Below are 19,407 nucleotides of genomic sequence, written 5' to 3'. Positions count from 1 at the left end.
ACGAAGATCAAAGCATAAACAAGATAAACCTCATATTATTAATAAATCTGGTGTTTGTTTATTATTCCTGTAATCGTTTTAGGTTTTAGAGAGGTTTTAGCAGTTGTTTTCATGAGCGTTTGACAACAATCAGTGGATGTAATCGTTTTAGGGTTTAAATTTATGTTAAATTGTATTATTTGTTTTTAATTATTGGTTATTACGTTGTCAATTAACCTCTGTTTGTAAGCGTTTGAAAAGTGTTTGGGTTGATTTCATCATATTTGTATACCAAGTGTTAAATAACTACTCTTGTGCGTTTGATGAGCGTTTGGTAAGCTTTTTTGTGATAACTGAACAACTGGTTCTGCATATAGTATTAGGCGTTTGATGAGAGTTTGTGATAAGTGAATAACATGTTCTTTAACTGGTCTTGTGCATTTGATGAGTGTTTGGTAAGCTTGTTTGTGATAACTGAACAACTGGTTCTGCATATAGTATTAGGCGTTTGATGAGCGTTTTGTAAGCTTGTTTGTGATAACTGAACAACTGTTTCTGCATATAGTATTAGGCGTTTGATGTGCGTTTGTGATGACTGAATAACATGTTCATTAACTGGTCTTGTGCGTTGATGAGCGTTTGGTAAGCTTGTTTGTGATAACTGAACAACTGGTTCTGCATATAGTATTAGGCGTTTGATGAGTGTTTGACAAGTGTTTGCTAAGCTTGTTTGTAATAACTGAACAACTGTTTCTGCATATACAAGTATTAGGCATTTGATGAGCGTTTGTGATGACCGAATAACATGTTCTTTAACTGGTCTTGTGCGTTTGATGAGCGTTTGGTAAGCTTGTTTGTGATAACTGAACATCTGAGTTTTATGTGTGATTAGTTAAGCGAAAGGTTAAAACAAACAAGTTGATGCCGGAGTCAAAAAGCTTAAGACAAAACATGTTGAAGCAAACTCTGATTCGGACTTTGAAGTTCCAATCAACAAATTTTTATCAAATAAGAGGAAAGAGGTGGAAGAGAGTAGTTCAGACTCAGACTTTCAAAAACCAGCGAAGAAGGTTGTTAAAGAAAAGAAGGTTGTTAAAGAAAAGAAGCCAGCTGGGAGGGTACAAAGGAAACCTTTTGTTGAATTTATAGACAGAAAGTTGCGGCTCAGATGTGCACCATTTAACATTGTCGAAGCAGTGAGTGAAATGAGCTCTGAAAAAAAAAAGATTGTTTGAAAGAAATAGGATTTGGTTCAATATTAAACCTGCAAATTATCCAAACTCCATCAATCTTAGGGCATTGGTTGCTGATGAACTATGATCACCGGTTTAATGAATTGAACATCAGCAGTGGTGTTATTAAGATAACAACAAAAAAATTCATGAGGTGTTGGGTATACCAATTGGTAAGATACCCGTTTTAGACAGGAGTAGACCAAGGTTGGGGGATGATGCAACTACAGATCTGTTCAAGAACCAATTCCCGACTCCAAGAATAACTATAAAACATGTGAGAGAGAGAGATTGATTGCTGATTAAGGAGTTGGTGACATGTTTAAAATTAATTTTCTTGTGTTGTTCAACACATGTGTAGGATTTATAACAAAATCAACAACAGTCAACCAACGATTCATCACCGCAATCGATAAAATCTCATAATTCCAAATGTGGACTGGTGCAGCTATGTAATTGAAAACCTAAAGATGACAAAGGAAGAATGGAAAGATGTCAATCAACAATACAACGGTCCAATCACCTTCCTTACGATGCTTTACACACATGAGTACCGGAAGAAATATGGTCCATTTGGGACTCCGGTCACAACACCTACAGTCAACTACATAACAACAACAACTCTTGCAAGGATGGAGAAATACTTGTATAATAATGGACCTCCTTTAGATGATGATTCTGAAAACGAAGAATACGCTCCTGCATATGAGAATGATGTTGAAGCTAATGTTGAAACTACAAACAAAAGATTACTTGAGCCTACAACTGATACTGCTGATGCTGGTAAAGATGATGTTGCAGCTGCTGGTGAAATTGCAGCTTCTGGTGAGATTGCAGCTGCTGGTGAGATTGCAGCCACCAGTGACAAGACAATTCCTGAAGCTGCTGCTAATAATACAGTTGATATTCCTTCTGCTGATAAACATGCAAAAACAGTTGCAAAAGAAGCTGAAGGTATTAAACGCTTCTTAAACGACTATCTATATTTTTTTTTCCAGTTTCATACATAAACGCTTTCTACACGCTCACACTTATTGCTTCACAGTTATCTCACTTGGAGCTCATGTTGTGCATCCAAAAGAAGCTGAAATTCCGAAAGAAGTTGAAGGTATTAAACGCTTATCTATATTTTTTTACCAGTTTCATACATAAACGCTTTCTACACGCTCACACTTATGACATTTGTATTTCTTTTAATGATACGTTAACATATGTCAGGGACAGATGGGGGGAAGTGAAACAGAATCAGATTATGCTGAAGGCGAATTTGATGATGATGATACGTATTCACATTTGAGTTTGCAAATGCCATTGGGAACACACACGCAAGAGCTGGTCGACTTTTATATGACCCCACTTCAGCTGTCTGGAATATCTGCTTACCTACCACCAAAAGAAACAAAGGAAGAAAATGTGAGACATCCATAAAATTAGAATATCTTAATTTAATTAAAAACTATATTTTCATTTTACAGTCTTGGAATAAGAAAATGGATAAGAAAATGAAGAAATTTGAAATACTTTGCAAAGAAATCAATAAATTGGTCCGTGAAGGGAAGTAAAAACATCTATCAAATCCACATATCTTTGCTAGGTGTTGTGATTGGGAAGACATGTTCAATCCTAATGTGGTTACCAAAACACAAGAAAGTGAAACCATGAAAAATAACACACTCCTTAATTTAGGTGAGAAAATCAATCTAATTCTTTATCAAAATATATATCTATGTCTTTGAAAGTTCCCACTTCTTATACAGCTGCCGCAATTGAGTCAGTTCATTCAGATGCAGTAGTTGGTTCAGACACTGTGGTTGGTGAAGAAGGAAGTGGTACGATTCCTGAAGTTTATAATCTATCAGAAGAAAAGAAAAAATATGGGAAAACTGTTGATGATGCAAGGGCTAGTGGTGCAGGGGTTGGTGATGCAAGGTGTGGTGATCCAGTGGTAAATACGGAGGTTGTGGAGCCCGAAAAAGGTAATAACTTAAAAACTTCTTTTATACAACTTAAAAGAATATTATTTATAAAAGTTTAAATAATAGCTGTCATTGGTAATGAATTTCAAGTAAACAAAGATGAAGAAATTATAGTAACAGAACTAGGAGGGAATAATAAACTTGATTCAGTTGTCTCTACAGTACTTGCATGGGCAAAAGAAGGTATTAATATGCTTAAATAATAAACTTAAACGCTTGTCAAACACTCTGTTAATATGTTTATATTTAATATGAAAGATTCACAAGTTGGATCTAAATACGACAAGATGGAACACACTTTGCAAAAGAAGTTGAAGGTATTAAACGCTTCTTAAACGCTTATCTATATTTTTTTACCAGTTTCATACATAAACGCTTTCTACACGCTCACACTTATTTCTTCACAGTTGTCTCACTTAGAGCTCATGTGGTGCATCCAAAAGAAGCTGAAATTCCAAAAGAAGCTGAAGGTATTAAACGCTTCTTAAACGCTTATCTATATTTTTTTTACCAGTTTCATACATAAACGCTTTCTACCGCTCACACTTATTGCTTCACAGTTATCTCACTTGGAGCTCATGTGGTGCATCCAAAAGAAACTGAAATTCCAAAAGAAGTGAAGGTATTAAATTCTTCTTAAACGCTTATCTATATTTTTTTACCAGTTTCATACATAAAAGCTTTCTACACGCTCACATTTATTGCTTCACAGTTATCTCACTTGGAGCTAATGTGGTGCATGTTCATACAAATGCCCAAGAGTCTAGTGCCCTTGCATTAGAGATGATACAAGGAGGTGAAACCAAAGATGGTGTTGATCCCATAAACACTGATGCAACTCTCGAATATATCATAGGTAAGACAGAAAAAAATGCATTTGCTTTATAAAAACAAAAATTTAGTAATCTGCTTCAGTGACTTGAACTTGTTGTTTTTAAGTTACTAGAGTTGAAGAGAAAAACCAAGTGAAAATTTCAAAAGCTGACGCTGGTATGTCACCAAGTGAAAATTTCATAAAACCGAAATCAACTTAAAAAATGATACTCAAAATTACATCTCCTGTATCATTAATACAAGAAAATAAAGACAAAGAGTTGGTGAGAGAAGAAAGAAAGAGAAAGTTACATCCGGGATTGAAATCACCATATGTTTTAAGAGAGGTTGAACTAAACACATCAGTCACACATGATGAAAAAACAATTGCGGGGTATATATTTTTTTTGCCTTGACGACATATGGGAAGAGGTTTTCAAGACTACTTACACGGATTCATTTAAGGTGATTTTTGAGAGTTTTTGTCCTGGTTTATATATAACAACAAACGCAATGGATGCATTCTGTGAACTCATGAACTTTGAAGAAAAGAAAAAAATATGTAGAATCACCATTCAGGTTCTTTGGTACAAGCACACTGCTGGTATGTTATCTTAAAAACGCTTATTAAACGCTTGTTAAACTCTTTGACATGTATTATGTATCTACGCTTATCAAACGCTTATTTGAATTCTTATGCAGACAACTAACCATTATAATAAAGCATTTGGTCACACAAACGAACAAAGACTCGATGCGTTTACGTACAACATTAAGAAAGAGATGATGAGGTGTGATGTCAAAATAATGAAGGAAGTTGCTATTTTCTTCGTGCCAATACTACATAGAGATCACTTCTATGTGGTTGTTTTCAACCTTCAAACCGGAGTGATAGAGTTGCTTGACAACAGTGGACATCAAGAAGTACTGGCTAATAAAAAGTTTAAAAAGCCACAAGACAAACAAAAAGAAATCAAAAGACTTTTTGAAGAAAGATACAACAAGAATCCCCAAATCCTGGTAAACGCTCAACAAAAATCTATTATAAAATTTGTGAAATACTTAACTGCTTTTAATGTATTTTTAGAGAACCGTCTTCTACATGTATCTTAAGAAAATCAATCACCCCATTGCTGAACAAATCAATAAGGCTCCAATCACAAGATTAAGGATGTCATGGAGAACAACCGAAAACGGGGTAGATTGTGGGATTTTTGCTATGAGACATGTAACATTTCGGTATTTTTTGTTATATTCATTTAATCGTTACCCGACCCGTTTAAGAGTTTGGGTCACTCGTTCAATAAAGTAATCACTTTTATTTGACTATTTTATTGTTATAACACTTTTATTTAATAATTCAATTATTTAAAACTTACGAAACTTGGCATTTTTCTCCCAAACCAAAGCTTTAACCCAAATATATTTCCAAACCTAAACTGCAGGGACCTGCTGTGTAAATATAGTATTATATCATTATTATTTAATATATTTTAATCAAATTAAACCTAATTCTTCTAACCTGGTCCGACAGTCTGCCCATGGATCCTACCCAACCCGGTTCGCGGCCCAGTTTGCAAATCACCATCAATTCCCGCCCAATCGATCCAACTAATTTAGGGAAATAGCATATTCGACCGTATATTACTCTAATAGGCTATAAATTTTAGTAAACATCGCGTTGTTAGCCGTAATTGAGTCGTATTTACCAAAACCAAACCGTAGGAACCCTAAATTTTGGATCCTATATAAATCGTTCGAAATAACCCGATTAAACACACCCAAACCTTCTACTCTCTAGCGCCTACCATTCCCCTATCCTTAATTCGATTATCATCATCACCCGTAGCCGAATTAAGGCCAGGTTTGGCCGAACACCTCTTGAACTCAATATCATACGATTCGGATGAGTTACATGGAGTGTTATATATGGATAGATTCGCGTTTGGAAGGAGAATCAAAGCCCCATACTCAATTGAGCAAACATGGTATGTTTTTCTCGATTAAGTATCTAGGGTTCTTGGGTTCGACTGGGTTCGTGTATTTATTATCTCGAATCCGACTTTTAACAACTACTGATGTTGGCTCAGTTGGTTGATCACTAGTATAGTAACGGTTGGGTCGTGGGTTCGAACCCGGCCCAGCCGGTTTTGGCTTTTATTTTTTTTTTGTTAATATCATTTAGTTATCTTATTTCTTTTAACCATAATTATCCTCTACACAAATAATCATTTAATTATTATAACCGACGTAAATAGTCGTTTTTCCCCGTCATCCTAAACCCGATTTTACTAAACTTATATTAACATTCTTATCATTATTATTATTAATGTTTATTAATTTCTATTATTGTTATTAGTATTATTATCATATTATTACTAATTATTATCAATATTATTAATATTATTCGTTACTAACAATATTATTATTGAGATTACTATTACTATTAGTACTAACATCTATCAATAATCTTAAATGTTATAACTAAACCATAGTTTCATCAATAAACTAAAAAATTTACATCTAACTTATTTATTTCAATACGAATCTCTCAATTTTTCTTATTATTGATTTTAAGTTAAGAAAGTATAAATCAAATAAACGCAAGAGAATTATTATTAAAATAATAATTCTCTAAATCACAAGTTCATAAATTCCCTAAACTTCTCAAGTTCGTTACGTTTTATTAGTGTTCCGTTTATAATACATTTATTGTATCTTGGAACTCTCGTTGACGTATCATGGGAAGTTTAAATGTCTTTTGTATTGTTCCTCATCCTCATCAACACAATTGCAACGTAAGTAAATCCACATCCTCCTTTTTACCGTTTTACATTTTTGGGGGCGTTATGCGTTCACAATCAAATTATTGTTTTCACTACGATTCCATTATATGCGTAATTGAAATTTCTCGATTAGTTGATATGTGCAAATGTGACTATGTGTTTACTGTTTTATGTTGGTTGGTATCCTCATCCTCATTAGTATGATCATACACCGTCGGAGAAAACCGTTATCTATGTGATTCGGTTGACTTTTATTTATTGTTATACTGGTTGTAGTGATTTACAATTATCTCATGGAATTGTCATTTTATTACTATACATACTCAAAAATCGTGGTTTACTTGCTCAACATTATGTTGACAAATATATGTATTTTCACGCATGGCGCAGGTAGCTTTAATGGATGACTTCAAGATTGTGAAGTAGTGATACCTTAGGTTGCTCGATGATGTAAAGAATGCTATTTAATTTAAGTTTATTATTGATATATGTATCTGTTTTGAGAACTATGTATTATTGTGCTTTAATGTATGGTTTATGTGAAATAATAATCTAGATATTGACACGTGTAATTACATAGTGTCTTCTGAGCTATAATACAATTGATGAAGCGCCCCGGCATGTTCCGCCGTTGGTTGGGGTGTAACAGATTGGTATTAGATCCGAGGCTATAAAATAGGTGGTTAGACGTAATGACCTAGTAGCATAATTAGGGTCCCTATACGTGTTTCCAATACGTGTGCACCCTACTTGTTTTAATTTTGTACATAGCTTAGAATTATTTAAATTGTTTATGATATGCAACTGTACACAAAAATCACACACATAATCTGAGGCTATGCCTCACTCTCAATATTGCTTTCAAAACTTTAGGAAAAGAAATCTCGCCTTTTCACTCGCCTCTCCTTGAGGAAGATTCGTATGACGGATATATAGTAAACTGTAAGAGTGGCACACTTGTTTACCGAACATTTGACACCAAGGCTTGCGAGCCTAAGGAAGTGTAATGCGCATAAATCTCAATCAACCGCGAGACCCGGTTGCCTTCCTGGAGTGTTCGGTAAGGGTGTGAAACTTATTAAGTCAAAGCATATCACACCAAACAAAACCGAATCTACTACCCTCATTGTATCAAATGTGGTCATGTGATGATCACACTCTTAAATTATAAACCGAATTCGCGGTGATACGTGGCTAAACTCGTTTTTTTTTCCGTATTGTGTTTTATTGAAGGTGATGGGAGGAGTATGTAAATACGGGGTGGTTCCCGAATTACTTCAACCGTCTACCACAACACCCCCCTCAATTCGATTTTAAATGATTTTATTTAAGTTTTCAATGGTTTTCATTTTGTTGGAATGACCCATGGTGATTCATGAAGCCCTAACCAACGAATAAACCAATTTATATTTTAAATTATGTTCTCTTAATGTTAAAGATGATAAAATTTCTATAATTAAATATTCATAGGTATTGGAAATTCTCAACCTCAAGAACAATCCTAACCTCAAACTACTATTATAATATACGAGTATCAATTTACATCAAATACTTATTTACTAAATCACCTTTGAATCAAGATTTATTGATTCGACCTATTCTTACACTTAGAATTTTTTTCCACATAATTAGATACAAATTCCTCATTCTTTGAGACTTGACTATCATGAGTCAATCATACAATTTACACTCTGTTATTGAGTTGATTTACATCTATTTATTTTATCACATTATTAAAACACCAACAACATTATCGCATTATTTAATAATCGAATGACTTTCTCATACTCATGGTATCACACACAGAAACTATTTTCAAGTTTTCAACCTGAGTTTTCTTTTTAAAAAATTTGTTAAAACTTATCAATTTATCAAACTTTGATAAAACCCATTGCTCAAAATTTCTGATTTATTCTCAATATAGATTCTAACTTATCCTTAAGTTAAGAGTAAACGCTAGCTCTTCAAAAATTCAGTTTTTCTTAATAGTTCATTTGTGGTTTACACAACTCAATATTGTGCACCATACAAACTTTTGAAAATTTTAACTCACTTACCCCTGCTTATCCTCATCACCAATCACACTGGCAAAACGCAGGTAAAAACGTCAAGTTGTACTATTCCTTGATAATCCACCTCAACCCAAACATAACATCCTAAATGAGGAAAGGCATACGTCAAAATTTACCATCATGCTCCTCTTGTATCTACCATCATCACATTTCATTCTATGTTCTCATAGGAAACCATCGTTTCATCATCGTTTGCTGAATTCTCACAACTGCCTTATGACTACTATGATCACCAAAGAGTTTGCAACTGTTATACGTGACTCAAGTTTAAATCCTCAACTTTAATTGTGTTGTTTCATCACTTGTTCCTGACAAGACCAAAACCGACTCATCCGCTGACGCTTAAACCGAAACCTAAAATTTGTTTCAAATACCAACAACAAGCGTAAGGTCAATCACCAAAGATATATTGTTAATCAAAAACAACCCTCAACCTCGACACATACCGAGACGCCTCAGGAAGGAAACCATGCACTGGTCCTCACCCGTTGTGCTTCATCTGTAATCGTTGTCGCTCTGCTAAATCCTTGTGCCAGCTATACACATCGCTATGGCCACCTTGCTAACTTTTGTCGTACCTTGCCTAGTGTACAGACCAACCCACAAACAGCATACCGCTCATACTCAACCTGGTGTTCTTAATAACTGCACTTGATACCATCATGGAGACCCAAATCATCCCCGGAATATGTGCCATCAACTTGTCCTTGTTCATAAAGTCAAACCTATCAACCCCGCATCCTTCAAGTCTCCTTAGTCAATCACGGTCCTTATTACCTCACCAATTCCATACCCACAAGCTCAGGTTACCCATTTATACCATATTGAAAACCCAAATTACGCAACTCCAAATTACGAACTCAACCTATTTGAGCTACTCCAAGATAATCTACTTTGACCTTTGTGAACTAAATTTCTCATGGTACTTCTTGTCACATTAACCCCTCAAGAGACCCGAAGACTTGTGTTGTGTTCTTTAGTCTATCTTAGTTATTTTTATTCTTTTCTCAATTATAAATTGATAACGCCTTTTATGGCATCAAATTATTTCAGTATAAACTAATAATATTTCACGTATTTTACGAATAAAGTTCACATTAATTAAGTAGATTGGTTATTAAAACATATATATCTGCCTCATTTTTACCCTCCTCAACCATCCCAAATCATTTTATTAACCTCAACTATTAATAAATTATTTCTTTACTACTTTAAGGACTTACATTTAAATAATGTCCTAGAAATTTATGAACTTTTTCCTAATTTATAGTCATACATTTTTAAAACTTGTGCTCCCTCACAAATTAATGTTTTCAAACGCTTTTGTAACCCACACGATGGAACGAATTATGTGGACCATCCAATGACCTAAGCAATTATGGATGCATACATAATTACCCAAGTCCTCGCATGGAAATCATGATATGTACAATCGTGTGTCATAATCCTAGAACCGATGGTAGTTTGGGATAACGGTACAATGTTGAGATGATAAGAACATGGTGGATACGCCGCTGGTATATCATATATATAAATGTTCTTATCGTATTGTCATTAGTAGCGTTATTCTATTACTTTAAGTTCCGGGTTATGATAAAGTTTAGATTTGTAAGTTTCTTTCTGTAATATGATTAGTTTTATCTTTCAACTAACCCAAGTTCTATATTATTTTAAATCATAATATTATTTTAAATCATAAGTAAAAATTCTCTTTATGGTATTGAAATAATATTCTTTAATCTCTAGATTAGTCTTAAGAGCCACATTAAATCCATTCATGCTCAAATTACGTCGTCGTCCAATATGACCTTTAATACCGCACCTTCGACGCACGACACGGCTCCGTCACCGAAGATAACTTATACGACGAGATGTCGTGTTGCGCCGAACTCCAACTTGAAACCAAACGCAACATCTCACTCTATAATTTGAATCGTCTATTGTTTCCCTATCGTGAAGTCACGATACTCTATTCTCCCCGATGCAGTTAAAACGTAAGCCGACCTCCGTTTCCATGTTCTGGTGGCCGGGAATGAAGAAAAATATCACAGTGTATCCATCCAGGTGCCTCACTTATTCTAAGATAGATTCAAGCACCAAGAGCTATTTGGCTTGCCCGATCAACCCCCAATTTCCTATGGGAAATTAGTGAGCCATAAAATTCGTTACAAAACTCCCCAAATACTTAAAGCCGAAATAACACCATTTGAGTTATTGTTTATCGATTGACCAAGTCGGTTCTCCTCAATTCCTTATTGCGAGGAGTGCCCTACCAGTATAGTAGCCCGATTTCATGTCAAGGACATCATTTGCCATCATAGGACGCCTTTGACCATTATCTCTGATCGAGATAATCGATTTATCACTCGTCTTTGGAATTCATTGTAAACCTCCTTAACCTAAACGCTGCTTATCATCCGCGAACCGATAGTTAATCCGAGCTTGTCCAAGAAACCTCCCAATTGAATCACTTTTATTCATCAAAACTCTCTTGCCGCCCGTAGCCGTCAAAGGAGCTACGCCAATAAGCAACGTGAACCCCTCGAATTCAATGTTGTTGAACATTTTTCTTCTTAAAGTATTCCCTCGGAAGGGAGTAGCTCATCTTGGTAAGAGAAATACGCTACCTACTCGTTTTGTTGGTCCGTTCAAGGTAGCTAAAAGAGTTAGTAATATTTCGTATCGTTTCAACCTACCTAATGAACTTTCCAATGTTCATCCAACCTCCTTCACATTTCCAATCTCAAGAAGTGCTTAACCAAGGGGAACCTTCAAATACCTCTTGACGTAGAACAAATTGTTGTTTCTAAATGTGGTTCCGAGTTCACTTGGGAATGAAAAGACCAAGTGGAGTCCAAGAACCCGCATCTCTAAGTTACGGCTTAATTCCTAATGTCGAGACGAAATTTCCTAAAGTAGTGAATGATGTAACATTTCGGTATTTTCTGTTATATTCATTTAATGTTACCCGACCCGTTTAATAGTTCGGGTCACTTGATCAATAAAGTCATCACTTTTATTTGACTATTTTATTGTTATAACACTTTTATTTAATAATTCAATTATTTAAAACTTACGAAACTTGGCATTTTTCTCCCAAACCAAAGCTTTAACCCAAATATATTTCCAAACCTAAACTGCAGGGACCGGCTGTGTAAATCTAGTATTATATCATTATTATTTAATATATTTTAATCAAATTAAACCTAATTCTTCTAACCTGGTCCGACCGGTCTGCCCATGGATCCTACCGAACCCGGTTCGCGACCCAGTTTGCAAATCACCATCAATTCCCGCCCAATCGATCGAACTAATTTAAGGAAATAGCATATTCGACCGTATATTACTCTAATCGGCTATAAATTTTAGTAAACATCGCGTTGTTAGCCGTAATTGAATCGTATTTACCAAAACCAAACCGTAGGAACCCTAAATTTTGGATCCTATGTAAATCGTTCGAAATAACTGATTAAACACACCCAAACCTTCTACTCTCTAGCGCCTACCATTCCCCTATCCTTAATTCGATTATCATTATCACGCGTAACCGAATTAAGGCCAGGTTTGGCCGAACACCTCTTGAACTCAATATCATACGATTCGGCTGAGTTACGTGGAGTGTTATATATGGATAGATTCACGTTTGGAAGGAGAATCAAAGCCCCATACTCAATTGAGAAAACATGGTATGTTTTTCTCGATTCAGTATCTAGGGTTCTTGGGTTCGTCTGGGTTCGTGTATTTATTATCTCGAATCCGACTTTTAACAACTACTGATGTTGGCTCAGTTGGTTGATCACTAGTATAGTAACGGTTGGGTCGTGGGTTCGAACCCGGCCCAGCCGGTTTTGGCTTTTATTTTTTTTTGTTAATATTATTTAGTTATCTTATTTCTTTTAACCATAATTATCCTCTACACAAATAATCATTTAATTATTATAACCGACGTAAATAGTCGTTTTTCCCCGTCATCCTAAACCCGATTTTACTAAACTTATATTAACATTCTTATCATTATTATTATTAATGTTTATTAATTTTTATTATTGTTATTAGTATTATTATCATTATTATTACTAATTATTATCAATATTATTCATTACTAACAATATTATTATAGAGATTACTATTACTATTAGTACTAACATCTATCAACAATCTTAAATGTTATAACTAAACCATAGTTTCATCAATAAACTAAAAAATTAACATCTAACTTATTTATTTCAATAAGAATATCTCAATTTTTCTTATTATTGCTTTTTTAGTTAAAAGCAAGTATAAATCAAATAAACGCAAGAGAATTATTATTAAAATAATAATTCTCTAAATCTCAAGTTCATAACATTCCCTAAACTTCTCAAGTTCGTTACGTTTTATTAGTCTTCCGTTAATAATACATTTATTGTATCTAGGAACTCTCGTTGACGTATCATGGGATGTTTAAATGTCTTTTGTATTGTTCCTCATCCTCATCAACACAATTGCAACGTAAGTAAATCCACATCCCCCTTTTTACCGTTTTACATTTTTGGGGGCGTTATGCGTTCACAATCAAATTATTGTTTTCACTAGGATTCCCTTATATGCGTAATTAAAATTGCTCGATTAGTTGACATGTGCAAATGTGACTATGTGTTTACTGTTTTATGTTGGTTGGTATCCTCATCCTCATCCTCATCCTCATTAGTATGATCATACGCCGTCGGAGTAAACCGTTATCTATGTGATTCGGTTGAAAAGACAACTTTTATTTAATGTTGGAATTGTCATTTTATTACTATACATACTCAAAAATTGTGGTTTACTTGCTCAACATTATGTTGACAAATATATGTATTTTCACGCATGGCGCAGGTAGCTTTATTGGATGACTTCAAGATTGTTGAAGTAGTGATACCTTAGGTTGCTCGATGATGTGAAGAATGCTATTTAATTTAAGTTTATTATTGATATATGTATATGTTTTGAGAACTATGTATTATTGTGCTTTAATGTATGGTTTATGTTAAATAATAATTTAGATATTGACACGTGTAATTACATAGTGTCTTCTGAGCTATGATACAATTAATGTCGCGCCCCGGCATGTTCCGCCGAAGGTTGGGGTGTAACAAGACACATGGAGAAGTATGATGGGAAGAAACCGTGGACGTGCAGATTTTACAAGGAATGTCCTAAACAAGTGAATCAACTAAAAAAGTTGAGGACAAAGTATTTGGCCAAGATCCTTCTGTCGGATATAAACAAGAAAAGAGATAATCTAATCAAGAAGGCGAGAATTTAGTGAAAATCTAAACGACAAAGAAATGTCCGGGGAGGAGATTGTTGAAGAACTCAAAAGAAGGCAACAACTAATTTGAATTTGTTGTCTATTTTAATCAATGACCTTATGTTAGAAAAACTCAACTAACAAAAACAATGGAATATTATTATTACCACACAAAATACTACGGAGTACATGATTAAGAAAAACATTACAAAACGCTCGTCAAACTCTCAAACATCACCCACTTGCCTCCTACTCTAATAGTGACTTGAGAAAATCCAACTTCATTTTAATTGAATAGTTTAGCTCAAGAATTGCATTTGATAATTCTTTGAACTGTTCTAACTCATTCTTCCCTATGTCAACCATAAACAAAACCGCAAGATCTCGGATAGCACTAGCAGGCATTTTGACAAGAACGTTCGTAATAACATACCTATAATCCATGTTATTATTAAGCATCACAAACTCATGTGTTAGCTTGTCACGGCAAGCTTTGTCGACGGCTACCTGCTCAACAATTTACATCTTCAATGCTTCCTTGAAAGATGATGAAGATGATGAGGCATCCATTATAACTGATTTTGAGATGTGTGGATATAACTGTGACAAAATATAGCATATATATAGGAAAAATATCACGGACCAAATAGTACAATAAAAGGACAACAAACAACTGCAGGTTCACGGACCAAAATAGTGAAAAAATATAATAATAAAAAGACAAAACGCTTGAACAACGCTCATAAGTGCATGCTCACGGACGCAACATACAAACAATGTAAGTTCATTACTATATGCTCACGTGTAATGAGCGATGTAATGAGATGCTCATTATACACCCTTGTACGCTTTCACACGCTAAGCCATCGAATCTCGTTAAAAAGAAACTAATTTCTAATCAAGTTATGTCAAAAACTTAAAATTACATTTATTACAACTCATCTGCCAAAATTTATGTCCAAAGAAAAAAGATTTTTGTAATGATAGCATACATCAAATCACTTAAATTAAATTACACTATGTCAACAACCAAACAAGATTAAAAAATATATATATATATCACGCTTAAAAAATAATAAATGCAGTTTGTGTGATGATCATAGCCTAATCAAATTAAATGACATTGAACATCTAAACTCTATCTCAACTACCCATAATTAGTAGACATCCAAATTATGTCTATATATTTCACATCCATTGTTGTTAATCATATCAAACAAAAAAATGTTTTCAAGTGATAAAGCCGTGAAAAGCATGGTGAATGTCAAGCTTGATCTTGAGAAAGAAAAGGACGAGAAGTTTCTCAACGCCCTTCAACACTCACAGGCCTACGTGCTTCAATAGAAATCAAAAATCTTGATGCATACAATGAACTCATGGAGCTACCAGACAGTGAGTTCAAGTCACAGACTGCTGAGTTCCTCAAGCAGCAGACTACATGCTACGACTCCGTGTATGGTACTTTGGTTGACACGGTTTCAAATTTGTCAGCCAACATGGAGTTCAAGGAAGATGGGCATGAGAAGATCAAGAAACAGGGAGCAGTGGGGGTTGATGGGGGCTGACGGGGTCTGATGGGGTGTAACCCCATGTATTAAAAAAAATAACAAAATTTTTATCTTTTGTTATACGTTTGTCATACTCTTATCATACGCTTGTTATACGTTTGTGAAACGCTTGTGTAAAAAAAAGGTACATACATAACACACAATCTAAAACACAAAAAAACTAACTCTTACTATCTAAAACACTCAACTACGAATTCATTGTTGCGGTTGCTGCTGCATTGCTTTACAAGTTTTGCTGTTGTGGCCAGGTATTAGGGCTGGCAATTCGTGTCTTAACAGGTTTAACAGGTAAGAGGCGACGCGTGCAACACAAATATCAAACTTGAATACGAATCGGTTAACTACTTTATATGTCATGACTATAAGACAGTTTTAAGTTTTGTGTACCAATAAGGGATAATGAGGGAGTCTAGCCTACTAATTTCAATTATTTAAGAAAATAAAAAATTCTCATACCACACTTTTTTGATTAACAGGTCTTGTCGTGTCTTTAACAGGTACCCAATTGCCAGCGCTACCAGGTATGTGACAAAGTTGACACTCCCTATAACCCTTCCCAGTGCTACTAATGACTATCTCTTTCTTTGATTTAATTCTTTTGTGCGAGCCACGACCCTTGTTTCTTATTCCAGTAGGTACATGAACAGTAACTTCTGATGGCTGATCAAAACCTAAAACAGCAGCAAATCTATCCCTTTTAGATGCCCTTTCATACCGAGTTAAGTCTGCTTTTTCAATCATCAAATTCATCTCATCTCTAACTTTAATTAATTCATCAATATCTGCAACATAACTGTTGATAAGGTATTCACCGGCGTATTTTATTTCTCTAGAAATCTCTTTGATCTTCCTGTTCTGATCATTACCAAACTCAGACATTGGAATTGTTCTGATGTTCACCGCAGCCTCTTTCCTTCATCGATCATTTATATATCTTTTAGGGAATTTCTTGACTTGATGCATATTCATGACTTAGAAAACATGCCGACACAACAAACCATATTGTTCGAATCTTTTGCAGGAGCATGTTGCAATAGACTCTTCACCAAACTCACCATCCTTCTTAAACACAACCTAAAAAAGTAAAACGCTTATTAAACGCTTGTTATTTAACTTAATTTAAACTAAACGCTTAATAAACGCTTATAATTACCTCCAAAAAACCTGAAACATACGCATTAAAATCCATTATTTTACACCTCAAAAACCCTCCTTCTTCACAAGAACTGAATTGTAAAACACCATCAACAATTTCATTTATTTCATCTTGAAGATCATTAAATATAGCTCTTGTATATATCCTAACCGTTTCCTTTTCAAGATAACTTCTGGTTTCTAACTGCGGATACGTGTACCTACTATCATGATCACACCGTCTGCCATTGTATCTCTGTATCTCCATACAAAAATCAAAATGGTTGAAAAAAGTAAAACGCTTATTAAACGCTTGTTATTTAACTTAATTTAAACTAAACGCTTAATAAACGCTTATAATTACCTCCAAAAAACCTGAAACATACGCATTAAAATCCATTATTTTACACCTCAAAAACCCTCCTTCTTCTTCACAAGAACTGAATTGTGAAACACCATCAACAATTTCATTTATTTCATCTTAAAGATCATTAAATATAGCTCTTGTATATATCCTAACCGCTTCCTTTTCAAGATAATTTCTGGTTTCTAACTGCGGATACGTGTACCTACTATCATGATCACACCGTCTGCCATTGTATCTCTGTATCTCCATACAAAAATCAAAATGGTTGAAAAACTCAACTAATGTTAATTGAGAATTTGTAGCTTTTCCAAAAAAAAATGGTTGCCACTCTGATCTTGATGTTGTACGCATCAATCCAGAAAAAAGTTCATCTCTATAAAAAGCAGGTATCCAGTCAAATCTGATTTCGTACATATCAGTAAGCTATTTATACTTGTCAAGCTCAAACTCAACCATTATAGCATGCCATTTTTCCTCAAATTCTAAAGGACTAATTAAATCGGTTCACACAATGTTACATAGCCTACTCTTAAAATCTTCGTTGTTACATGAATCAGCCCCCACCTGATACACAAAAAACATGTTAAAACGCTTGTGTAACGCTCGTTGACACAATATATAATCATGTAACGCTCATAAAACGCTCACATATTAAAACATAAAAAAGAAAAAGACTATTGCCATTAAACGCTTGTCAAACGTTCATTATTCAAACTGCCTAAAACACAATTAAGAAGTTACCTTGTCCGCAACTTTCTTCATGATATGCCACATACATATCCTATGCCTTGTATTTGGAAACACAACTGCAATAGCTTACTTCATAGCAGGGTCTTGATCAATAACAACAACCTTCGGTGCATGACCAAACGACTTAAGTAACATTTGCAATAACCATGTGTACGATTCAATAGTTTCAGAAGCTAGTAATCCAGCACCGACAGTAACACTACGACAATGGTTATCAATTGCCATGAACGGGACAAAAACCATCTTGTACCTGTACATAGAAAATAATATAAAATACACACAAAAACATATACATACAGACAATCCTATACATACACACAAACTTACTTGTTAGACTTAAATGTAGCATCAAAAGATATAATATCCCCAAATGCAAGATAATTACTCTTTAAAGTCTCATCAGCCCAAAACATACGAATTAACTCACGATCATCATTGACATCATATTCAAAACAATAATCGGATGAAAATGTTTTCTTCGCACACAATCTCTGAACAATCATCTCAACATCATACTCTCCAATATAAAAATTCAAACCTTGTTTAAAATTCTTACAATCATCTTTAGTTGCACCTACCTTTTCAAAACCACCGTACTGTGTTCTCATAAGGTTAAACGCTTTAACAGGTCCCAAGTTCATATTAGAAAGCTCATAAATAGCTTCCTCTTGGACATGTGTTAACTTCCCCGCAGAAAGAACAAACTGCATATCAGAATCTGCAACCAATATATGATTATGGCCTTCAACAAAATCATCTACCTCAAAAAAATAACCGTCAACAGATTTCAACTGTATATGTGCTCTCCAACCACATCTAATTGTCGGCCTCTTCCTCCTTTTGTAATATGGCTTGCTTGATTCATTGCAATCACCTTTTGAATCATACATTTTAGCTGGCTTGTGACCTTCTTTACAACATGTAAAGTACTTGGTCTTTAGTACACCACCATGCACGTAAGATCCACCTTTACGAGCCCCAAATCCATCTTTTTTAGCATATTCACAACAAAAATCAAATGCTTGATCGATTGACGAAAACCTCATTCCTTTAACAGGTCTGTATGAAGAAGCAACTTCAGGAATGATATCAACCTCTTGACCTTCAACCAAAACACTTGATTCATCAACACAAAACATCATATATATATATATATATATAATCCATACACGCTCAAAATTATAATCAAATCATTTTAACAATCCTAATAGTAACACGCTCATAAGACGCTCATATTATACAACGTTATAATCAGCTCACAATCAGATATAGTAACAGGCTCATGATACGTTCATATTATGAAACATAAAAAAATCAAAGACAGTCCTAATATGAACACGCTCGTAACACGCTCACAAACTAGACTAATCAATTATCACGTAATTATCATGAGAACTAACATACAGATTTACTATTACGCTAATCCTAATAGTAACACGCTCATAAGACGCTCATATT

The 19,407-nt window shown here is 34.5% G+C and overlaps 1 protein-coding gene across 1 annotated transcript; it reads right to left on the bottom strand.

Moving 5' to 3' along the window:
• Nucleotides 1-16,670: 16,670 nt before the first annotated feature.
• On the bottom strand, nt 16,671-19,088 carry LOC143530735 (protein FAR1-RELATED SEQUENCE 5-like). The gene is made up of 5 exons (XM_077026194.1): nt 18,277-19,088; nt 18,020-18,199; nt 17,197-17,272; nt 16,852-17,088; nt 16,671-16,772 (listed from the first exon to the last, which is right to left on the bottom strand). Exons 1-5 carry the CDS (start codon nt 19,086-19,088, stop codon nt 16,671-16,673), a joined length of 1,407 nt encoding a protein of 468 aa, XP_076882309.1.
• Nucleotides 19,089-19,407: the final 319 nt, after the last annotated feature.

The sequence above is a fragment of the Bidens hawaiensis genome, unplaced genomic scaffold, assembly GCF_021521415.1.
Source record: "Bidens hawaiensis isolate Kalapana, Puna unplaced genomic scaffold, B.hawaiensis_p1.1 tig00009014_1, whole genome shotgun sequence".
Lineage (NCBI taxonomy): Eukaryota > Viridiplantae > Streptophyta > Magnoliopsida > Asterales > Asteraceae > Bidens > Bidens hawaiensis.
The sequence above is the reverse complement of the archived record's forward strand: the minus strand, read 5'-3'. Positions and strand labels throughout refer to the sequence as shown.